The sequence below is a fragment of the Cololabis saira genome, chromosome 10, assembly GCF_033807715.1.
Source record: "Cololabis saira isolate AMF1-May2022 chromosome 10, fColSai1.1, whole genome shotgun sequence".
Taxonomy (NCBI): domain Eukaryota; kingdom Metazoa; phylum Chordata; class Actinopteri; order Beloniformes; family Belonidae; genus Cololabis; species Cololabis saira.
Genome location: NC_084596.1, coordinates 11,575,927 through 11,601,724, shown reverse-complemented (window position 1 = coordinate 11,601,724; position 25,798 = coordinate 11,575,927). Strand labels below are relative to the sequence as shown.

Below are 25,798 nucleotides of genomic sequence, written 5' to 3'. Positions count from 1 at the left end.
GCCTGTTTTGCTTGTTATTTCTGTGGATCATATTATGTATCCATCCTTTACTTGTAAAAGTGAAAAATTAATAAAAAATATTGTTTAAAAAACAAACTGAGGTTCCCACTTTTCCATTCTGGCTGACTTCCCTTTCTGACGGCGAATATCCGTAAAGTTGCACTCATGGTGCATCCTACCGGTTACGCAGTCTTATAAACTGAACCTAATCCGTGAAACAGGAACAAGGATCCACCTGCTTGTTCTGAACCAAAATGTTTTCAGCTAAATTAAAACAACCCTACGTCAGTAGCACAGTCATTGCGCCCCTACTTAATCCAGCAACAATATACTAAAACTAGTAAAATTATGTAAACATTAAATGCAAGTAGAATTGGTTAGGTGGTTAAAATGTAAAAAAAGAAAACATTTGGAAAAAGGTCAAGTTGGGACACAACAGAGGTTTTCAAAATAAAAGCACTATGAGAGAGTTATACCATAAAGACAACTTAAAGCCGTTGAATTCAGCGGTTTATTTATTTGGCTCCCATGTTGGTAAATATTTTTCAATATGAGCCATGAGGAGAAAACATCGACATCACTTTATCCAACGTAAGCCCAGCATTTCCTGAGCCACAGTTCCTTTTACTGCCAACAGCAAAACTTGGTTATAACCAACTAATATCTGACATCGGTGTGTAAATCTCACTGGATTAACAATAATCTCTGGTGTTCTGTCCAAAGATCTTTGCAGTTGACCTATGCACAAATGTCAGATGAGATACATCACTGTTTTAGTACAATTATTCATGTAAGCAGATCCGTATAATTTCCACAGTTTGTTTAAGGCGCAATCTTTCTCAATATCCAGGCCCCAACAGTCCAAAAAAAAGTGTTTTATCTGCGATCTGTTTTGCCCGCCTTCCTCTTCCCGACAAAGAGATGTTTGGGTTTGAGGTCAAACACGTGTCTGTCGGCCTCGCCCTTCCTGCCTTGACGGTTCATGTCTTTCTGGGAGTTCTTCATCATCATCTTTGTCTTCTTCATCATCTGTGGAACAAACACGGGAGACATCAGCACTGAGTTTCCTGTTATTAAACCCATACAAGACTATTATATCGATCAAGATCTGCTGATCTCAACAAAATCCAGTTTTAATCCACCTATATGGTCAAAAACTGCTATTTTGGCCTTATTCACCTGTGAAACAGTAATAATTATTAATTACACATCTCTAACGAATACAAGGCAGCACAGCCTTCCCATGAACATTTTACTTCATAAACCCAAACACAAAGTGTCATAAAGCGCAGTGAAAGCGTTGCCACAAACCTTTGGATCCCGGATGCCAGACTGGGATCGAGGTGGACGGGAGGCGCTCTGGCTGCGGGTTTTAGAGAGCGGAGGTGCAGAAGCATCACGCTTGCGTTTCTTCGCCACGCTGCGTGAGCGCCGCGCCTGCTCAGCGTAGTGACTCTGAAAATACAAGGAATTAAAGTTAGTGTCCACCATCTTATTGGTGGAAATTAGGCCTGTGTTGAAAAAATTGGATTTCCCAATTCTAAATCGGTTCTCATATTAATTCCTAAAAATCGATTCATATGTCTAAAGATCGATTTTTTTTTTTTAAATTTATTTATGTATTTTTTTTTTCATCATTACATTACAACTTTTGGTTATTTTTTTGTTTATCCCCAAAAAAGGAATGTTTTGTTGGACACGAGAATAACTGGTGCCATGTTTTTGCCTTTAAATATGTTTAAAGGTATGAAAACATTAAAATGTTAGGTTATAATTGCATAAATTGTCTATATTTCATTACTTTATATACTGTGTTGGGGTTACATTTGCAAAAAATGCTAAAAACCAAATGCTCAAAAATTAAAAACCAAAATAGACGAATAAAAACGGAATGTGGGAAAAAATAAAACCGATTTCATCCGTCTCCGTTTGCTGCCCTGGATCTGTTTGGTAAAAAATGACCCACATTATGTTTCTGAAAGCAGTTCTATCAGCATTCTGGGAGCTGATTGGTCCTTACAGCATCATTAGCTGCAATACTTGCTGTTTAATCTCAATATAATACTAGTAGTAATATGTTGCAGAACTACAGTCATATAATTCATGCAACAGCTCAAAAAACTGTTTTAATAACACTAACCCAAATCAATATCGGAATCGAATCGGATCGAATCAAATCTTGATAATTGATTCTGAATTTTAAGAATCGGAATCGAATCTTGACATTTGAATCGATCCCCAGCCCTAGTGGAAATCCCCCAGTCGTATATTTTCCATGTCGTTTTATGATTGACAGATGAGCCTAATGCCACCGCTTCTGTTTAATGGCAGTTTTTCCCGTTTCTTTCCCTCTTCCCATCAAATCATCAGGTTTTTCAGGCCAGAATGTGGACGTGTTCTTATCCTTGAGATACAAGCGTCTCCTCTGTGCCACGCAAGCATTTGCGGAGTTTCTTTTCTCCTATTTACTCCTCGTTGCACTGGACCGGTTCCTCTGAGTATTTCACAGATCCTCGTTTGTTAAATGAGGAAAAGGACGCAGAGCCATGAAACATGAACAATTGTGAAGAGCCGGATGTGGGTATATTTTATTAATTAGATTAATTAGTAATGAAGTGGAACTTCATTCGAACTAGGAAATGTGCTAAAAATGTCCATCAAGGATTTCTGTTTGATAGATGTGACATTTTATTTCAGGGAAAGGGCCGAGTTGAGAGATTTTATTGTTTTAGAGCCTTCAGCAGTGCAGCTTTAGAAATAAAGGCACCTTTCTGGTGTGGGAAGTATCACATCCCTCTCTGGCGGTGGATAATTCAGCAGGGATCCACTGAAGAGGCTGAGGGCGAAGCCAACTTTGATTGACATGTGGTGGGCGTGTCTTCAGTAACCACGTGAGTCTATGGGCGTCAGTATGGACCCTCCTACCCGATGGATGAATCCAAATCAATTCAATTAAAAACACACTTTGTCCTGTCCTGTCCCTTAGATTAGAATCCGTCGGGGCGCAGCAGCGGATCTCCGAACCACAGCTTCCCATTCCTCTCTATCTTCAGCTTTCCGTAAGGTGTCGCTCAGCTCAAGTCCCGTCCATTCCTTGATGTTATCTTCCCAGCGTTTCTTCTGCCTCCCTCTCCTTCTGCCCCCATTTACGGTACCCTGCATGATGGTCTTGGCAAGGCCAGATGAGCGAGTAGTGTGCCCATACCATCTCAGTTTCCGTTGTCGGACGACGGTCAGAAGGTCAACATGTGGTCCAATGGCATTTTCGATTCTTCCTCTCACTTCCTCATTTGTGATATGATCTTTATATGAGATACCAAGTAGTCTTCTATAGCACCTCATTTCCATGGCTCTGATTCTTCTTTCAGTACCAGCATTTAGTGTCCATGACTCACAGGCATAGAGAAAAATTGACATGACCAAGGAACGTAGCAGTCTGATCTTAGAGCTAATAGCAATGATCTTATTGTTCCAGATGGATTTAAGTTTGGTCAGAGCGGCTGTAGTCTGGGCTATTCTGGACAGTATTTCAGGCTTTGATCCTTCGTCGGAGATTATTGAGCCTAGATATTTGAATTTTGTGACACTTTCAAGTATTTGACCGTTGACCTTTATTTCTTTCTTCGATGACTCTTTGCTGTTGGTCAAAAACACACTTTAAAAATCCCCAAAGGGATTATCTGTATCTGACGGCCCCCAACTTTACGACCTCTTAAAAAGATAAATACGCCCCTGCCCAGTTTATCAACTTCTCAGCCTGATAAAATGGGACGTGTTGCACCACACAAGGATGCCGGTCTCATCACAGGTTTGGACTTCGTTGCTGCTGGAATTTCCATTTGGTTCCTGAGGTTTGGTTATTTTTGTTACCGTATTTTTCAGACCATTAGCCATTATAAGGCCCAATATCAATGAGCAGGTCAAGGCGCATGATAAAACATATAAAGCCAAACAAAACAGTCTGGTAAGTTGAACTATATTCAACTCATTAACAATAACTCAGAATGTTGTTCAGTTGAAACTAAAACAAAAAAATAAAAACATCTTTTCATCTTCCAGAAATCCACCAATAAAAAGTGGAGGTAAACGTCGTACTACGTCCTGTTCTCTGATTGGTTCATCGTTGCCAGCGATAGCAGACACCTGAAGTTAGTGTGAGGTTGGAACAACGTTGTAGTCCAACATTTGATTATGATGTAGACTTAAAAACTGGGTTTAATCTAAAAACTTAACGTTGACGTCTAATTACAGTAAGGTAACGTTGACTAGATGTTGGATGATGGTTGCTTGCAGATCTACATAGTTAGTTATCTAACGTTGTCTGATGTTTCAACCCGTATCCAACCAAGGACCGACTTTAACGTGTCTAAACAGTCCGACATCGATCAGGCGGAGCGGCTTCGTCACTACCAAAGTCGCAGTGTTATTTTTATTGCACGTTTTATCTTGAACCAAATATCCACGAGTCACGGCTACAAAGCAGCCTTGCATCCTCATCCCATGATGATATTTGTAGAATTACATGTTGACAGATTTTTGAGTTCAGTGTAACACATTAAACTGGTCCGGCAAAAACTCGACCCGGATTATAGTCCGCACTGATGATTGTTGAGAAAAATTCAGGATTTTAAGCCTTATAGTGCAGAAAATAAGCCATTTCTTTCGTTGTATCTTCATATACGACGATGAATCTTGAAAGAATTTACAATAATTCAACCGTGTCCTACAAGAGGGACCCGTAGGAGAACTCACTCCGTCCTTGTCGTCCATGTCCAGGCCGAGGTTACCCATCTCCTTCTCCAGTTTCTTCTTCTCAACCTGTCGTGAAAACACAAAAAACTCCTCACATCAGACACGGAAAGTGATGAAAATGAGAAAAAAAAAAAAATATCATTAGATTTCCTTGATTGTGCTGAGAAAAAGGGACATAAGATGTTCGTTATTACACTTTTATAACCTCTATTCGTTTTAACATGTGTAACAGGGAAAAAAGGCAGCCTAAATGCTGCCTGGTCACCATGGTAACGGGTAACCGAGGGTGGAGCCCCGGGTTCACCTGCAGCGTGTATGAGCGACTCACCCTGGTGGCGGTCCTGGGCATGCGAGGCCCGTGCACGTCCTTCTCCTTGGACGCCATGACCATGAGCTGCTTCTTCTCGCGGATCTGCTTGGCCAGAACGCGGATCTCCTGCATCTCCTCGTCCTCGCTCTCGTCGTCGGAGTCGTACTCCCCGGCCCGCTCCTTCAGCTCCTCCTCCTTCTCCAGCGTCTCCAGTTTCTGGGAAGGAAGACGGGAACAAACCGGAGGATGAGGTGGCGGACTTTAAACCATTAGAGGAGAAATAACCTTCATGTCCGCTATCATGTTGAGACATTCAATGACCGAGCAGGTGTGAAGCTAATTATTCTTTAAAAAAACTATTTAGTGTTTTTAACTCCGACACATTTAAAATATTGCTTTGTTTTTTGTTTGTTTATTTCGAACATGTAAAAAAAAAAAAAAAAAAAGACGAGAAAACAAATACAGGTGGGCATTCCACCACATAAAGAAAAAAAACCAAGATCAAAACATATATTTCAAGTTACATGTTCGAAAAGGAGTGGGAGGAAGTATAAACTTATTTAATCCCACCCCCTTTCCACACATAACATAACACATAAATGTATGTCTGTATTTATTTTTTATACTATACACTAATTTGTATAAATATATATCATTTTTTACAAAATAACCTGTAAATATTATATAAATATTTGTTTATTTATATTATATCAACAAGATGTAAGCTCTATCATAAATATAACTATGAAATAAATATAATATAACTATGACATAAATATAATACGTATATCTAAGTATATAAACATAAAGACAACATGACAAAATACAAGTACACACACAGCAGATGATCTTTAAACAGTCTTTACTTTTATACCTCAAATAAACCATTTCTTCTGAAATTGTGTTATGTTTGTACATTCTTTTAACTCCAAATTCAAACCATTCCACAGTTTAATTCCACAAACTGATACACAAAAACATCTTTTTGTTTTTACGCACGAATAAAGATTTGAAGTTTAGGTTTCCCCTTGAATTATAACCCCCTTCCCTCCCAATGAATAATTTCTTAATGTTATCCGGTAGCGATTGATTTTTTGCTTTAAACATTACTTGTGCAGATTGAAATGCCCATAGATCCATGAGTTTTAGTACTTTAGACTGTAAGAATATAGAATAATATAGAAAATATATAATTTTCTGTGCATTATTTAATATATCAGGGGTTAAACGAGCACGTAGGAGATAAAGAAAAGCAAAGAGTCTCCAATCGGAGAACAGCAAGCCGCGACTCACCCTCATGATATCAGGATCGATGTAGTCTGCAATATTGTGGCCCTCCCACACCTCAGGGATCTTGTCCTGCTTCTCGTCTGTGTTCATCAGATCCCAGTATTCTGGTGGGAAGAAAAAAATTTAAAAAAGGAAACTAAGAGTTTAACTTCCTCCAACTTCACTCAGACAACTCTGTTCCTGGAATGAAACCTCTCCTTACTCTGCAGATCCAGGATGTAGTCGTCACCGAGCTCCATCTCCAGGTCTCTCTCCTGCAAGAACAACGACATCCATCAACCCCGATCTTTTATAGGAGCCGAATCTGAACCCCTTTTACTTTAACCAATAAAAACATGCAACAATCCATTCGATGGGTTTGATCTTACAAGGAAACGTGTTTGAGAGATTCTAGTTTGGCGTCTGCAGTGAAGACAAACTTAAAAACTGACCGCGTCTTTTCGTTTGAGCCCACTAGAGCCTGAAAATGTCTCATTCGGAGAGAGGTTCATGTTTTCGGGCTCTATGACATCACAGACCCCCGTTAGGGTGTAAAGTACAGCCTTCTCCTGTGATCTCCACTCAAACACTGATTAAATGTGATAAGCAGCTGTCCAGGTGATGTAAGCTGAAGGTTAGATTAAGAGGTTCTACCATTAGTTTTCATTTTTTAATGTTTTATTTTCTAGTGGGAAGTTTGAAAATCAGATCTATCGTCCGTAAACACCATCAGCGCCACTGCAAGAGTAAAAGTTAGTAAAACTTAAATACGAGCAAGAGATTCCAACGTCAGCCTCTAAAAGTAAAGACGGACAAAAACAAAGCGAGCTGTGAAACCCAGAGTTCATCAAGCTGATAAGCAAGAGAATTCACTTTTTTTTTTAAACACAACACAACAACAATTTTACTTAGCAGAAAATACTACCTGTAGTCCAGTTTTAACAGTCTGAACCAGTTTAATTCATGACTAAAAACTGTTCCCTAAACGGTCTGCAGTTAAACTGCAGATGAAGGAAACGTCAAGATCTGAGAACAAAAACTGCAACTATATCGAATACAGTAATCCCTCGTTTTCCATGGGTTGGAAAATAAGTTCCAAAAAGAACCCGTGATAAGTGAAATCCGGCAAGTAGCAACCTTTTTTTTTTTCACAATTATACAAGGCTTCAAATTGCGGAGATCAGCCCCGCCCCACGGCGACCGAGTAATTGGATTTGAACGGGAAAAAATGAAAAATGATTATGAAAAAATATATAATAAGTACAGTATGACAAATTGTTACTGGTCTACAGTATTTCACTGCTCTTCTGACTGCGCTGTTGCATCCTGACTCGCTCTGTAGCGTCTTTTTCTTCTAAAGCTCGCGGTGCAGGTGTGTTTTTTCGAGAGAAGAAAAATAGTTATGGGCAGTTGTTGTCGCTGTTTTTTCTTCTGGGCAAAAAGATTCTTATAAACCGACATGCCACCATGGATTATATCTGAGACTGTAATGATCGATTCATCAAAGGGTCCCGTTCTTGAGCTGCTGCTGAAGCTCATTGGCCGTTCTCAGCATTGTTGCTAAGCGACCAACGTTATTGACACAGGAGGTGAAGACTGTTTAGCCAATCAGAATGCAGAACACGATGCACACTGCAAATCCGTGAAGCAGCGAAACGTGAAAGGTGAACCGTGTTATAGCGAGGGATCACTGTATACTTTTATAACCATATTTTAATCTGTCTGGTGGAGCAGAGCTGTAAAGATGACATGGAGGAGTCAGCCCAGACTCCACCCACTATGAAAAGAAGACGGTTGCAAAGCAGACACATTTTATCAAAACTTCATAAAACTGTTCCAAGTCTAAGAAACTAAACTTTGATGATAAATATCTACCTCTGAAATAAACTAATCCGATCAGCTCCCATGAAGTTAACGTACCAGTTTGCGTTTGGGAGCGTCCACCTCCATGGCTTTCCTGCGAGTCAGAGCTCCCTCGGGGATGAACGGAGGCCTCTCCTGCAGAGCAGACAATCATCAACACCAGAAAGCAGCGCATCACAACATTCCAAAAACTCACTTCTTCAGGTATCCGCAGATTCGAAATTACATTAAGACATGTTTCTCACCTTCCCTAACACCTACAGAGGGAGATTGGATTGGTGATTGTGTAGACAGGGATCCACAAACTAAAGGCTTTATTTCATTTGTATATGAAGCAATCCAAATTGCAGCTTCTCCCTCTCTTCATCATATAAAGACAAAATGGGGTGAGGATCTCAACCTGCAAATACCAGATGTGACCTGGCAACTGGCAATTGGTAGAGTGAACGCATCCTCCATCTGTATCAGACATGGTCTGATCCAGTTCAGAGTATTCCACAGACTCCACTTATCCCGAACCAGACTAGCTAGGCTATATCCAAATGTTGACCCAATATGTGAAAGATGTCACCAGACCGAGGCCACCCTCAGCCACATGTTTTGGTCGTGCTCGAGGTTGAGCTCCTTCTGGCTGTCTCTCTTTGACACCATCTCTCATGTTTTTAAGAAAAAGATCAGCCCCAACCCAATTATGGCAATATTTGGTACAGATGTGGTTGCTTTCGTTACACTACTTGCCAGAAAATTGATTCTTCGCAATTGGAAGAATGTCAAGGCTCCAACACATAAACACTGGCTCGAGGAAGTATTGGCCCATTTAAAGTTAGAGAAACTGAGATACTCCTCTCACGGTTGTACCCAAAAGTTTTATAATGTTTGGCAGCCATTCATGGACTATTTCAATAAGGGACTCTCTGTGGCTGCACATGGCAGCAGCACCCCCCCACCCCCTGATTAGGTGATATGTATTATTTTTGTTTGTTTCCGTCTTTTGTCAATGTGCAGTTGTATATATGGCTGAGATGTTCTTATGTGTGCTATTTGTAATTCATAACACTGAAAACTCAATGAAAATATTTGTATAATAATCATCAACACCAGAAAGCAGCGGCTGCAGGCAGAAACCTGAAGCTCAGAGAGCTCGGGGCGAGTACCTTCTCGTCCCTCTTGCTGGGCATGGCCAGGTGCAGCCGGTTGAGAACGTCGTGGACCTTCTTGCCCTTCATCTTGTTGTTGACGCGGTGGGCGAGGAGCTGGTCGCAGGCCTGGAAACACGGGGGAGGAGTTTATCACAGCCACCGCCTCGGCCGGGGGGGGCAGTAGGATCCTGCATGATGCTGCTTCTCACCTCAGTTTTAACCTGCATGACTCCCTCCTCCGTCAGGGTGCTCGTCTCGATGACGGGGATGCCCTCACCGGAGAGGTCTGCAAAGATTTTCTGACAACACAAAGGATCAGAGGATGATTAGTCCTGACTGGCTCGACTGTACGATGGAATGAAAACAGGGACGATTCTTCCGCTATCTAGTTAAGAGTATATTAAGTAAATATTAACCTGGTTCTCCTCAGAGAGCTCGTTCAGCTTCTTCACGTCACATTTGTTCGCCACGACGATGAGAGGCTGCAGGAGGAAGAATCTGCATTAGTTTCACATCAAACTAACTTTTAGTCCCGCAGGCTGCAGTCAACATGAAATAAAAACATCTGATTTGAGCTACAAACACGTGGTCATGTGGTAGAGCCCTGTGCGGGACTGTTTTCCTCATCCCGCTCCCAACACTCGCGCTGAATGTCTCACCATTACCGCCTGCACCTGCAACGTGTGTGTTCCACTCCCGCCCGCTCCCGCAAAACTCTTAGAACTCATGCCCACACAATAATAGAGATGGATTGATTTTGTGTCTTCTCCTGTCCTGCAAGAGAAATGTCCTGGACAAATCTATCTGATTTAATGTTAACATGATAATTGTGGAGCTTGATGGATAATTGACAGTTCATAGGTCACCGGACAGAAAGTTAGATGCAAATCCATCATTGTCATCATTGCACAAGCTATTTCGCCTTTCGCGTCGCATCAATTATGGGATTGAGGTTATAGCAACGAGAGTAGCTGTGAGTGGCTCAAATAACACTAATAAATAACATAAAATAAACCAAGATAACGAATGAAATGAATTAATTTAACAAATTAACCACTTAGCCATTACATTGCTGTGGAGGGAGAGAATGTTGCTGACCGACTGCGGTTCCAATCCCTCCGTCTTTCTTCCAAGATGCGCCACAGACACTAAATGCAGTTTCTCCAAATATCTGACTTTCATTGCTTTGTCTTTGTTTTGTAAAGACCTTGTTTGAGGTTCTTTTCCAAGTCATTGATTTCCATCTAGTCGCTAGGCTACATCCTGATCCTGCGGTGTTTTTTTTAGCTGCCCGCAGCAAAGTTCAAACCGTTCTGCGGGACCCGGCGGGACCCAATCCCAATGCAGCCCTCTACTCTGTGGCTCCTTCAGAGCCTCTACAAGTTCATCTTCGTTGTGGGTTTCAGGATTGTGCGTCAACGTTCGACCAGTCGCGCTGATCGTTACCCTCCTGATCCTAAAGCTGCTCCTCTGAGGCGGAAGTTTAAAACGAACCTGACCATGGCTGCTTTGGAGGGACAAACATGTCCACGGTACCATTCAGTCCGAGGCCCGTGTTGAAAAATCGATTCTCCGATTCTAAAAATGATTCTCATATTAATTCCTAAAAATCAATTTATATGTTTAAAGATAGGTTTTTTTTGTTATTATATTATATTTTCACCCGGTGAACTTTAATCCCAGTAGTCACGTCATTTAATTCACGCATGAACGTGGTTATGGAGGACCAAAACTAACATAATAAAAGATAAAAGCAGAAACAGAAACGGAAAACATATATATAACATATATAAACACACATATATAACATATATAAACACACACACACATATGTATGTATATATATTTCCTTTTCCTTACAAAAGCTTTTCTTTTTTTAACATTTCCTCATCTGCGCTTTTTACTTTACTTTATGCATTTCTGCCACGTTATGCAAATGAGGGCGGGGCTCCTCTACTATCGATCAGTAAACGGGAAGGATCCTGCTTCTTCCTGTTTATTGATCAATAGCAGAGCAGTAAAAAGAGGAGACGATGGGATGTAAAAAACAAGGAATGAAGGTATAAGGAAAAGGAAAAACAAAATACATATATTTCTGCATTTATTTTTAATTATGTCAGTTTTGGTCCTCCACATGTGATGTGAAACTATCAAATAATGATCACGGCCTCAAGTTTCATACCAGTATTAATATGTTGCATAACTACACGGTCCTGTAATTCAGGCAACAGCTCAAAAAACATTTTTAATAACACTAACCCAAATTTGATATCAGATTGAATCAAATCGTGATAATCGATCAAGAATCGGAATTGAATCGATTGTTGACATTTGAATCGATCCTCAGCCCAATTCAGTCCAGTATTATTTACAACTCAGCACACTTGCATGTATGTTGTCTGGCTTAAGCAGCATCACATGATCTTCTAGTTGTCTTAAACACACAAAAACAATATAAACATTCTTTTCAATTGAATAAGTGCAAAATTGAGTCGTAGAGTTAAAAAAAAAAGCAGCATATAAAGACATAAAAGTCTTCAAATTTAACAAAAAAACTAATATTTTTGAGTAGAGGTTTGTAGTGTCCGGATATTTTAGCATCACGATCAATACTGTATCCAACACTGCAGGACGGTCCGGGGTGCTGATGTCTTACCTTGTTGGCGAACAGCGGGCGGATGCTGCTGAAGAGCTCCAGCTGCTCCGGCAGGGTGTGGCCGCACTGCTCCGACAGGTCCATGACGTAGAGCACCGCCGCCCGCAGGTGGGCCAGGGCCGTGATGGCCTGCATCTCGATGGTGTTCCTCTCCTCCAGCGGGTGGTCCAGGATCCCTGGGGTGTCCACCACCTACACACCGGAAATTAAAGACTCTTTAATACCATTTTCAAACTAAATTTAAGACCAAAGACAAGTCACTAAGAAATGCAGCGCTGAGGTTGAGGTTGCCAGATCCAAACATGATGTAAAACCTGCCGAAATAATGAAAAATCAGTCCAAATCATACATTCTCTATTTTACAACCGTCAATTATCAAATGCGTAATAAATTTCAAGTCATGAGCAAAAGAAGCCAAAAAAAAAAACTACAATTAAATTGAGTAGATTAAAGCATATCAAATATCAGTGAGTTTATTGTGTAAGTTTCTACTTTTCTCTGCCATAATGGTAACTTTTTTGTTAATAATTTCCCTTAAATATTTTGTAAAAACCAGGAAAAGCAGCCTAAATATATATTTTTCCGCCCAATTGGGCTGAAAACTTGCCCAATGTGGCAACACAGATTTTAGAACCTCTGCAGGAGATTCTCCTCAAAACGATGAAATAAACTTTTTAATGATGACTGGATACATTTCCTCTAAAATTAAGACCCTTGGATTGAGATTTAAGACTTTTTAATACCATTTTCAAAGAAAATTTAAGACCAAAAAGACGTCATTAAGAAGTCATTAAGAAATCCAGCGCTGAGGTCGAGGTTGCCAGATCTGGCTGAGAGGTTCCATCCCAAACGCAATGTAAAACCTATGTAAAACAAGCAAAAGCAGCCCAAATTTTATCAAACTGCCAGTCCTGTGTTTTTCAGCCCAAAGCCAAATGAAGCCCAATCAGGTGGAAACCCGCCCAATCTGGCAACACTGACTGAGGTGTTGTCAAGCAAGCGTGCGTCTAACAACTGGTAAACAAATTTATTTCTCCTCAAAACTATTTAATAACGACCGGATAAATTCCCTCTAAAATTAAGACCCCTGGATTGAGATTTAAGACAAATTAAGACACTTAAAGGCCTTATTTTAGCAAAAATGGAATTTAAGACTTTTTAACCCTTTATGATCAGCTGGAGGGCCGGCAATCCCGTTTGCATATTGATTTTCAAAACGTATAATTACAACCAAATAAAACAGTGCAATAATTGTTTTTGCATGAAGAAAGAAAAGTTTCACTTAGATATCTTGCATTTAGTGTCCCAGAGTGCTGTTTTAATCCATTAAATCGAGATTTTCACGAAAGATTACTCAGCGACAACCCACACACACACCAACTATACACACACACACACACTCACTATACACACACACACACACACACACACACACACACACACACACACACACACACACATTATGAAACGGTTTACCGTGAGCGAAGTTTTGGAGCTGATTTCAGCGCCGGATGAGACGTGATATCTTAATACGCTATATAAAATGATATATCTCAAAAACTAAAGTATGAATTAATTCCAAATACATTTCCTGAGGTTTGACAGGTTTCTGTTACTTTTTTCAGTTGACAGTTTTGAGGGATCTAGCTGTGGGATTTCTGTATTCAGAAAAATGTGTAAAATTAAAAAACGATTTAAATTTTTTTGGTAGTTATTTGCACTTTTTAGCTATTTATTTAGTTAGTATGGACTTAACACAGATTATTAAAGACTGGATTATATGGGTTATTTTGATGCAAAGCAAATAAAAATACTCCATAAAATGGCAGTATAGCACGCAGAAATGTAAAAAATATGCTGAGGCGGACTTGTTCTATAGTAGGTCATAAAGGACCTGCATATTGTGGTGTAAATCTGTGGCGGCGGCGTCTGACCTGCCATCGGAGGTATCTGTAGTCCATGTGACCCACAAACAGAGACTTGGTGGTGAAAGCGTACGGCTGGACGTCCACATCTGCTCTGGTCACCTGAGGGAGAAGGAGACGGTTAATGATCGAGAAGAACCAGGTCGAGGGACTGAAGCGTCTCTGTGACGACGGAGCTCGGACCCGGGATCTCTACCTTGTTGATGAAACTGGACTTGCCGACGTTGGGGTAACCGCACAGGAGCAGGGTCCGCGTGTTGGGGTCGATGCTCGGCAGACGGGACAGATGCTGGCGGACTGCAGGGGGAAGACGACAGAGAGACGACGCGCCGTCAGGAAAGACGGATTAAAGCAGATCAGAAAAGCAAGGAAACCGGTGTTCGGCATGCAGGACTGCCGCCCTCCGTCACCTTGTTCCAGGTACTCCAGGCTGGACTTCTGGCGTTTGAGGATGGTGCACATGCGGCCCAGAGCGGCTCTCTTCAGCTGCTTGCACCGGTACAGAGAATCGCCGTACTTCATCAGACGGACGTAGTCTTTGGCAACACTGGAGGGTCGAAGGAGAAATTAATCAATATAATAATAACAATAATAATGATAATAAATATACATTGTATTTGTTAGGGGCCTTTTATGGCACTCAGGGTCGTCGTACAACAATCAAGATATAAAAACCGAGTCCTCACTAGGACGAGGAGACCCGAGTCCTCACTAGTGAGCCGGGCTCATGGAGGAGGCGGATCTGAGACACCAGTTGGGGATATTGATGCATGGGGGGCAGAGAGGTCTGAGGGAGGGTTTGGATGATTGTACCGTATTTTCGCGACCATAAGGCGCAACTTTTTTTTTTTTTTTTTATGTGCCGGGCGCCTTAAGAAACGGTGCGCCGTGTCTATTACCTGAATTACGGTAATGTCAGGCCGGCCACCATGAGAATGGTAAAGGGAGAAGGGGGCGGGTGAAGCCCCCGTGAGTTACGACGTGAATGAGACCATTCACTGAGCTGATTAATGCGAAACAGATGAAGACTTTTAAGGATTTGCTTGATGTGTAAAGTGAAATAAAATACAATCAAACTAAGTTTTGCTCCGCTCTATTTAAATAAGCACACTTGTGTGTGAGTGTTCTGCAGCGCGCGTGTGTTTTGCATGTCGGAACCGATCGCACCTGCCGTGGGGTTGCGGGTCCGATCGCCGCATCCCCGCTGCAGATCCGGCTGAAATGCCGGTGCTCTTTCCCCGGGAGCCCCTGCTACCAGTCCATGTGGGCTGCTCCGGTCCCGGTCGGTCGGAACCGGTGACTTTCCCCGGTTAAAGCAGCGGCTGGAGCAGCGCGGTGATGGGCGCTGCTGCAGCCGACTTCCTGGTTCCCAAAGCGGTCCGATCGACCTGGTTCCCGGCCGCTTTGGGAGCAGAGATTTCTGGGGTCTGTCTCAGGTCGGATCAGCTTCACCCTCCGAAATTTGCAGCCAAATCTGTCGGTTACAAACCCGGTACCGGATCCCGACATGCGCGGGTGTGTTCGCGGCGCGGCGCGACACACACTTACTGGTTTATGTGGTGCTGGCCTGGCGCAGCTGATGGACAGAAACTGTATGGGGATTTTTAAAAGAAAAACTTTGCATAAGACGTTTCCAGCCGGAGTCATTATAAGGACGAATGAAAAGAGGGGGCTGCATGAAGGGATGATGATCAACAAGCTGAGACAGGTCTGGAAATTCGGACTGGCGCAGCTGAATTAACGGAGCTCAGTCGGATACAAACCCCGGTACCGGCTCCCCGACAGCGCGTGTGTGAGCGGGTCCAGCGCGAGGGAGCAGACGGGGAGCGGGACCCGGGACCGCCGCGGTCGGGATTTTTAAAAGAAAAGCGTTCCCTAAAGAGACTTTTCCAGCCAGAGTGAAATGAAGGGCTGGATGGATGAGGAGATGATCAGTGGCTGAGACAGGTTTGTGCAGCAACCCGGTGGTTTTTTTAAATTCTTTAATGCAGAAACAGAATATGAACCTTTGAAGGGTTTGATTGATGTGAAAAGTGAAATAAAATATCAAACTAAGTTTTGCTTCCGCTGTATTTTTAGCGCGTGTGCGTTTTGCAACGCCTGTGTGTGCAGCTCCGTCTCCGTAGACGGCGCCTTTTGGGTCGGTGCGCCGTATGTGTGTTTTAAAACCAAAAATGACACACAAAACTGAGGGTGCGCCTTTCCACACAGTGCGCCATATGGTCGCGAAAATACGGTAGTTGATAGAGTGTTTGATGGGAAGCACGCAGAGTTGGTGATGTCACTGATGGACGGAGTTCTGGTGAGGATCCGGGCAGCAGGTTCTGGTCCAGTTGGAGTTTATGGGGCAGTTTTTAGGGGAGACCAAAGAGACAGGAATTACCCCTTTCTCTGCCTTCTGATTGGTCCCTGACTGGGGAAAAACAGTCGTCTCTCTCGTTCACATCAATGGAAACAGCCTAGTTTTTACTTGCCTTGTATCCAAATGTAAATAACTGGATTACTTTTTTAAACTTTGTATTAGTAAAAGGAACACTTGTAGTGTCGTGAAATTGCAGCGTATTTTTATCCCCAGAAATCCAAAAGTCATAAAGTCGGCTCGGCAGCAGGCTACAACCCATAGTTACAACTGTGAAAGCCTTTTATTTATTTTTATTAAAATGATTAGGCGGTGTGGTCGGGGCACTTGTAAAAGAGAGAATCACAGGAATAGATTTCATCCCAAAACCAATTGTAAATTTGGATAAAGTTACGTGGACGACCGCACCTTCCACCGTGCTATCAGCTAAATTCAACAAAAGATGTCGTTTTCGCCGAAAACCTCCGTTTTTTAAACTCCTCGGTACCTGAAGTGTTCCTTTTTATTTATTTCTGGTTGCTGTTGATTGTCTTTGATCCAATCCCTGTTTTTACAATGGAAGTGGACGGGAGAGATGACAGGTTGATGTTTCGGAGGCGGAGGTAGGCGGACCGGATGCTGCTGTGGGTGTGGTATGATGGGGTACCACCCAGACCGGGTAGTTGTCTATGTTCAGGGTCAAGTTGGGATGTCTGGAGACTTTGAACCAATGAGGACTAGTGGGTTTGGGAGAAACGTAGAGCAGTAAACGTCTGTTTACCCGCCAAAAAACACAAAAGGTAACCTGGTTACCATGGTAGCAGGCCTGTAGGGGAGGGTCTGGCTCCGCCCCCACGCCTGCCACCACATGACGCGGCATTCACGTTCTCCAGACGTACTTATCAATCAGGTTCTTGGCAATGTTGATCTGCCCCAGGGCCAGCTTGTAGTGGTCCTTGTCGTACAGCACATTCATCAGATCCGCGTAGAACGGATGGATGTCCTGCAGAGGAACAACAAACACAAAACAACGTCACAGACTGATCTCGAAGGACCGGAGCTCGTTGTTTCGGGGGCGTCCGGACTCACGTCGAGCTTGGGGAAGTCGGTGAGGATCTGCGTCAGACGGTCGTGGTAGTTCTGCTGCGTGAACTTCACCTTCCGCATGTAAAAGTGACGAATACGGTGGATCTGGTAATGCTTGTGTACCACCGTGGGCGTCTTCCTTTGGGTTTTGGATAAAGTGATGTCGATGAATTCCTGCAGACAGCCAGAAAACACACAAATTAAAAAAAATATATCATCACTTTACCAACAAGGGGCAAAATGAATGTCACAAAGATGAGAGAAATATGTAAATCACAGAAATAAAAGGACAAGATGACACACTCCAGAAAAATGTGTGAAGTGGTTACAGAGTCTTAACTATTGATGGATTAAAAAGCAGACTACAAATCTCAGTGTTTCCATGTATACTGATGAATAAAGAGATTATTCATAGTATATTTATAGCCTTTTTACCCAAAACACAATGTAGATCCCACTTTACAAGGAAATTAGTGTTGCTGAAGGTCTGCTCTCCGTCACAGATCAGAGGAACAACTAGTACTCGAGTTGTAAAAAAAAAAAAGAAAAACAGAGGGGATGGTGGATTTTATCATATGGGGACAGATAATTTGTGCTGATAACAAATAATATAACATATTAAAAATAATAGCACAGACCAAAACACCTGCGGAAATACTGCAGGAATGACATAGCAGCAGTTAAATGCAGCCTTCTGTAAGCTTTAAATATCCACTGGGCTTACATCAAATACATCAAAACACAACAATAAAAAACAGTTTTCTGAACTTATCAATATGACTCTGTCCTTCACAGGATAAGTAAAATGGATCACTGCAAAAACTCAAAATCACAACAAGAATATTTGTCTTATTTCTAGTTAAAATGTCTCATTTTAGTAAAAAAAAATCTCATTACACTTAAAACAAGACTCATCACTGGAAAAACAACAATTTTCACCAGTTTCAAGTAGATTTTCACTTAAAATAAGAGAAAAATCTGCCAGTGGAACAAGATTTTTTTGCTTGTAATGAGAAGATAAATCTTGTCCCACTGGCAGATTTTTCTACTTATTTCGAATGAAAATTTACTTGAAACAGGTGAAAATTGTCAAATAAGTTATTTTTCTGGTAGACTCTAAATGTTGAAATAGCAGTAAAACCACATTCATTGATGAAATGACATAAGGGATGGAAAGGGGGGATGGCAGTTTTACAGGGGGGATGATTTGGACCGTTTTTATTTCAGGGGGATGCCATCCCCCCCTCAACTCCAGTACTGGGAACAACATAATGACCCAAACAAACAGTTAAAACCACCCAAGTTAAAAAAAAAAGTAAGATATCACTTATTTGCAATGATTACAGCCAGTAGCAAAACGTGTCATCTTGATTTGATCTGTTATGTAACAGCTGAATCAAAAAGCAGAAACATTTAACAACTATATCTGTATCGTGTAGTTCACGTCTCTTTAATTCAACAAAAACCTCACATCGGCCCTTTGTTTTTTGACAGATTTCAAGTAACAGTCGACTTTTTTCCTCTGAATCCTGCGGTCGTGGATTCACGTCAGGGAACCACGTGTTTTTCTTCGTGGCTTCGTGTTTTTTTTAAAAACGACCGTTTCCTGCAGCCCGTGAACGCATCGCCGGGACCTTTAACAATCAATAAATGGGGTATTAAGCTCACCTTTGCGGTGGGAACCACCATAATCTTCTTGAAATTGTAAGTTGCCATGTTGTCGGACACGTTGGGGTCCGCCGCGGCACGAGGAAGAGGAAAGTCCGAGATCCGCTGGAAACGGAAAACACGATCAGCTGACGCGCTTCAGCGTGGCGCCCCCTGGCGTCTGGGCATGCGCAGAGCACCCTGGCGTCCGGGCATGCGCAGAGCACCCTGGCGTCCGGGCATGCGCAGAGCACCCTGGCGTCTGGGCATGCGCAGAGCACCCTGGCGTCCGGGCACCCAAAGCAAAAGAAATTCAGTTTAAAATCCCATCCTCTATTTCTAAAGATAATGTAACTTTTGGTATGATCTTGAAAAACAAAAATGATGAACTCTGTTGCAATGTAATCCTCTGCTTGGCAAAATTTTTTATCCACAAGAATAGGATACTAAAATCATCCCCCAAATTTTGTGTATTTATGAACGAATTTAAAATGTATTTGAAATCTCTAAAACTTATAACAACAATTAAGGCACGAAATTTATATGATCTCTTAAAGAATTTTCCCTACTGAATTGAATAAATTCAGTGTGAATTCCCCCTTATAAAAGCTGCTTTTTTTCCTTACTAGTTTAATTACTTTACTAATTTCATTACTTATTTCTACAAGTTCCTTTTATTTCATTATGTCTGTTTATTATTTATTTTTTGTTTATTATTTATTTTTTATTATCAGTCTGTTGCACTTTATGTTAAAGCATTTTAAAATATGTCACATTAGGGTCAGTTTTATGTTCCCTTGTTACTCTTTCTGGATTTCTAATTATTCATCATGCTCAATTCACTCAGCTGTTGTAGTCTTTTCTATTAATAACGTCATGCCATTATATGTACTACATTTGTTTAATTGTTGTTTATTATTACTGTTGTAATTGCACATGTACATTACCACCTGCCTTGGGAACACATGAATGTGTTTTCACTAATTGTGACGTCTGACTTTTTAATAAAGTTTCAAAAAAAAATCAGTTTAAAATAATAAACAATCAGAGGTGTCAAAAGTATTCACATTCATTACTCAGGTAAAAGTATAGATACTAGAGTTTAAAAATACTCCTGTAAAAGTTGAAGTATCAACACAAGTTTTTTACTCAAGTAAAAGTATAAAAGTACTGGTTTCGAAACTACTTAAAGTATAAAAATTAAAGTAATGTAAGGGGGAAAAAAGCCATTAAGGACAAAAGCCATTGAAAATGAATGCATCTTAGTATAATGCAAATATATTAAAGAACCATATATGTGTACTATTGAGCATTAACATGTGTTTCAGAGAGCAGGAGATATGATGACTAGTTGCCTATAAGTATTGTAATGGTGTAAAAAGTCAAACTTCAGAGGCATGTTATCATTTATCCTAACCTTTATTGGAATGTACATCCAAGTTTAGTTGCAGGAATCTGAGGGCAACGGATGTAAGAATAAAACTGGACAAGAACATCTGAAACAACCACAACCAAATTCACTCTATCTGGATGGAGCAATTTAACTGGATAGTTTTTTGTTTAAAGGCCGAAATGAAATAGAGTAATGAGGCTGTTTTTAAAATGTAAGGAGTAAAAAGTACAGATAATTGCGTCAAAATGTAAGGAGTAACAGTAAAAAGTCGTCTGAAAAATAATTACTCCAGTGAAGTATAGATAACCAAAATTTCTACTTAAGTATTTGTACTTCGTTACTTGACACATCTGTTAACAATATTTATCCTGCTGCTGAAACCCTAAAGAGAAGGTTCAATTTTGAAGTAGATCCTTGTGTATTTTGTAAGACAGAACACAAAACAATTGAACACTTATTCTTTTCTTATTAGGTCACAATGCTTTTTTGGCAAGATGTTTATCGCTGGTTAAATATTGGGATCAAAAACTCTTTGTTTAGCAAGCTTCAGGTCATAATTTATACGGATTGGTCTGCCAAAGAAGGTATCCAAGATGGTGAACATAATTCTCATTTTGGGAAAATATCATATAGCCTACATAAAAATAAATGGAAAACAGCAAACCCTCCATAGTCTGTTTTAAAAATGAAATAAAAAATTATATAACATCCATAAAGGTACTATCAAAAGAAAATCAGTCTATACAGGATTTATGTGAAACCATGTCAAAGTCTCTTGCTCTTTAAGTTACAATCTTGCTACGCTTAAACACTTTTGTTGAAATGTCAACCCCTGTGATTATTTTATTTTTGATTATTTTTTTAATTTTAATTTTTTATTTCATCTTAGAAAATTATATTAGAAAACAAATGTATAGGTATACATATTTGCTAAGTGTGTTGTGAGCTTGTTATGTTTCAGATGCAACAAATGTTTCCTCAAAGGAATTTTGTACTTTGAAATGTTAAATAAAGTATTTTTTTTAAAAAAACCCTGGCGTCCGGGCATGCGCAGAGTACCCTGGCTTCTGGGCATGCGCAGATCACCGCAAGAAAACACAAACTCATTCAGATTCAGGAATTCTTCTTAATGCCTTAAATTAATTAATTAGACAGATATATTAATATAGATTTAGGCAGAAACATGTATAATAAATGATATGGAAACAAGAAAGATCCACTGTGGAACCTGGAAGAGGCTCGGTTCTGTTCTGGAGCTGCGTCTGGTTCTGGGGTCTTCTTGAGTCTGTGCAGGTTCAATGAATCTCAAGACAATCAAGACTTTATGAAGACCAGTGTGCCGCCCAGTGTCAGAAAAGCTTGAAAGGTCACGGGTCCTCCAGCGGGACAATGACCCCAAACACACAACTAGAACCAGCCAAGAACCAAAACCAGAGCCTGTGTGTGTGTGTAATCAGTACTCTTTTAATTGAACTGATAAATTAGGTAATAATTTAAATCACATGCAAATTTTCTTATTAACATATAATTCAATGTTTTTTCTTGATGTTCCAGAAAAAGTTATTTATGTCTGTAAACTTTAAGTGTTTTTTACAAACACACAAAAAAATACCTCCCTTAATATTCTGGGAGACTCATATAGTGATTTATATCATTTCATTAAATCCTATATTATTTTCAAGTGCAACCCTATCTAGTGGTTTAAAAAAGGAAATGTAAAAAATGAAGAAACACAAAGCCTGTGTAGAAACATATCCCTAAATAAATGTTCTAATTGAGTTCTTTATTTTTCTGTTTCAAAATGCATTTTCCAAAAGATTTTTAAGTGACCTTATTTGATAATTAATTTGTTGTCAATCAGATAATTATAAAAAAAAAGAATATATATTAAAATATATAATAAATTATTCATTAAGAAAACACTTTAAAAATTAGAAAATGTAATTGTGTATTTGTTAACTAATTAGCAATCTAGTTCAGTGAAATACATTTTTCTTATAACATTTATATATTATGTGGAACAAATAAAAAGTTACAGTTCCTCAACTGTCCACTAGGGGCTGGCTCCAAAACTGAATCAGTTTCCACCGACCTCCATATCGGAATTTACTGCAGAAACAAACATATTTACAGTCGGGTATTAAAAAATACTTTTGGCCTCCAACTCCCCAGGGGGTGGTTTTATTTTAATTATTTATTTATTTATTTGCATCAAATCAGGTAAAACTAAAAGTGGAAACAAGAACTCAAGTCTGATGCCATGACCTTTTGTGATTTTTTTCAGTGATGTTTCTGTACTAATATGTGGTTTTGAAAACAGATGATATAAAGATTGATTACAAAATTTTAACTTTCAAATTGATTCTTGCTTGATTAGTAAAAATGTACACTTCTACTTTGAACACAACAAAGTATGGCCTTAAAATTGTAATTGTTATTAAGAAGAAAAAAAGCAAAAGAGGGGAAGAAAAACAACAATTTTTTTTTTTTGGTATTGCAAGCCACAATTTATTTTATATTTTATTATTTATACATGTTACATCTAATTAAAAAAAACACTTTAGAAATTGTTAGTTTATTTATTCACATTTTCTAAATAGGCCATATATATTCAATATCCTTATTTTAAGCTTCCACTTTACATCCTTTGCTATAAATAAAAATATGGGAGGAGGAAACAATATATATTTGTTGTGATCTGCGCTAATCAATATCCAACCAATCAGCGATCACCGACGTCTCCAGGCCACGCCCACTCTGTTTAATCACGAGCCGGCCTGTCGCGCCCACCAACAGTCTGGGCCAATCAGAAGCCGCGCTGCGGGAGGAGGGGCGGGGCCTGAGCTCTGTGTGACAGCGCGAGTTCAGTGCTGCACCAGAGAGAGGAGAAGCAGGAGGAGGTCTCACTCCGACCGGCAGCGGCAAACTCGTGTTTACTTCCTTTACGGCCCTCTTGTCCGTCTACATTTGTACTACATTTTGTAATTTGAGACGGTTTTCCAAAGATTTTTTTTTTTTTTACCACTTTTATTGCAAACATGTAAGAAAACATTTACTGTTCATTTTTAAACAATCCAATCTCCACTAAACAGACCAATATTACTACTGATCTCTAATTGAGGCTCCTTCACTGGTTCAATAGTTTATGACCAAGTGCTAAGATAAATGAATGAAATGAAATGAAACTGAAGCTTGACAGTTTCAGTTTTGTTCAAACTAAAACTTAAGACCTGTGAAGTATTTCTAAGTTGTGTGAGATCAGACATGAAATGATTTAAATCACTGGAGAATAGAGATGGTCTCATGTAAAAAATAAAAAAAATATATATTAATGAAGAAATACATTTAAAAAAATGTAAAAAAAATAAATAAATATAAATATATATATATATATTTGAGACTTAAATATATTTAATTTAATTTAAAAACTACTTTTTATATTTTACTTTGTTATAGTTATTTTATGATTTTTTTGAATTTGAACAAACCAGAAATTAAATATGTTCATTCCTACTTTAAAGTCAGACTTTTTGACATTGAGGTGGAGATTCACTCAGTTTTGGAGTTTTTGAACTGCAATCTTTAACGCTTCCACATCTAAAAGTTGAAACGTTGGGTGCTCGTTGCAAACTTTGATTTGGAGCGGTACTTTGGCTGTGACGGATGGCATTTCATTGGTACACAAAAACACAAATACATACAAGTCTGCAGCCTGAGTAACTGTCTTAGCTGCTTCTGGCATCACATCTGCTGTAACTCTGACTTTCAACGTTGTTCATGTGTGACATCGGGCTATTAAGTCATGTGCAGCCACTTTGGGTGGTTTTTCTGCCAATATCAGTGAAGCCTTGAAAGCTCAAAGAATTTAAAAAATACAATTATTACTGAAAAGATAAAAAATGTTGAGTTTTATTTGGAAGGGAGGATGGTGAGGGATGCAACTTTCTCAGATAACCACACCCATCCATTAATTCATTAGTGGTATAAATAAATGTGACATTTCAAATGAAAAGTCTATAAAAACGTATTTTTTGACATACTATAAAATGTCAAAGGTAGTACCTTTACCTTAGCCTACACTGGTAGAGCAACTGTTAACAGATATTTCCATAACTCCAAATTGAACCAAAATGAATGCTGATTAAAATTAATGCATCCTGAGGACAGTCGGAAAATAAAACCCACATATTTCTGGGAGCTGTTGTGTCTATCTCATTCTTTTATACCTGGCCATCAGTGGCGGCTGATGCTAAAATGTTTTTGGAGGGCGCAATTGACCTTGGCATACATCGGGGTGTAACGGTACACAGAAGTCACGGCTAGGTACAAGATTGGTACAATGGGGAAAAAAGAAAGGTAAAAAATAATATTTTGGTCCTTTTAATTTAGAAAAATGTAACCATCCAACAATGGCTTATTGGTCATAAGTTTTAGTGAAACAGATCAGTTCTGCTGCAGTGGAAAAAGAAAACTGAACATAAAGTAGTAAGTAAAGTTTAACATTTCAACAAGTCCACTGTTATTTTGTTTTTATTCTTCCTGGTTTGGGTTCAGTTTATTTTACACATTAGAGAGAAGAAAAATATTAACATTTCCATTGTTCTGTCTGGAATTTATATTTTTTGAAAGTTCCTTTCTTTCAGATATTTGATAATATACAAAATCAACAAATATTATTTCAAAAGCAAGTGTTATTTAACCTATTTAAAACCCACATGAAAATCTGGTTTGTGTAGTTCAGTTTGATTTTCTAAAAAAGACGGGGAATAAATTGTCCAATCACACTAGATTAAAAACAACATACGAGTCACGATGCTGATCGCTGATTCGTTGCTGGTAACTGAGTTTCTTTACGAATCTAATTCAAACCAATTAAAAGATCCTCAGGTCACGTGATTATCAAATGTTGGAGAGCTGACACTGGATTCTGTTTGACCGGCACCCCTTACTTCCAGAAGTAAATAAAATAAAATAAAAACATTTTAAAACAACGTTTAAGGCAAGGCAAGTTTATTTGAATAGCACAACTCAACACAAGGTTATTCAAAGTGCTTTACATCAACATTAAAAGTGGCAAGACATAATTAAACAGTAAATAACAAATAAAATGATAAGAAAAGGGGCAAAATAATAAAAATTACAAGTTGTTAAAAAGTAAGGGCAGTAGAGTACAGCTGGTAAGTATTTAATTTAAGAGTACTCTTCAAAGTCAAAGTCAAAGTCAAAGTCAGATTTATTTGTATAGCACAATTCGTGCACACAGCAGCTCAAAGTGCTTTACATAAAAACTTCAGTTTCAGTAAACAGTAATGTTTTTAGGCCTGATTTTAAGGAGCTGACAGTTGGAGCAGACCTCAGGTCTACAGGAAGTTTGTTCCACCGGTGAGGAGCAGAATAACTGAACGCTGCCTCACCTTGCT

At 39.6% G+C, this 25,798-nt stretch overlaps 1 protein-coding gene across 1 annotated transcript; it reads right to left on the bottom strand.

Annotated features, from left to right (window-relative positions):
* Positions 1–497: 497 nt before the first annotated feature.
* gtpbp4 (GTP binding protein 4) lies at positions 498–19,131 on the bottom strand. The gene is made up of 17 exons (XM_061730992.1): positions 19,007–19,131; positions 17,342–17,512; positions 17,152–17,255; positions 14,325–14,461; positions 14,111–14,211; positions 13,924–14,016; positions 11,990–12,181; positions 9,750–9,815; positions 9,543–9,632; positions 9,349–9,459; positions 8,252–8,329; positions 6,555–6,606; positions 6,356–6,456; positions 5,081–5,278; positions 4,753–4,818; positions 1,312–1,455; positions 498–1,029 (listed from the first exon to the last, which is right to left on the bottom strand). Exons 1-17 carry the CDS (start codon positions 19,052–19,054, stop codon positions 877–879), a joined length of 1,905 nt encoding a protein of 634 aa, XP_061586976.1. The 5' UTR covers positions 19,055–19,131; the 3' UTR covers positions 498–876.
* Positions 19,132–25,798: the final 6,667 nt, after the last annotated feature.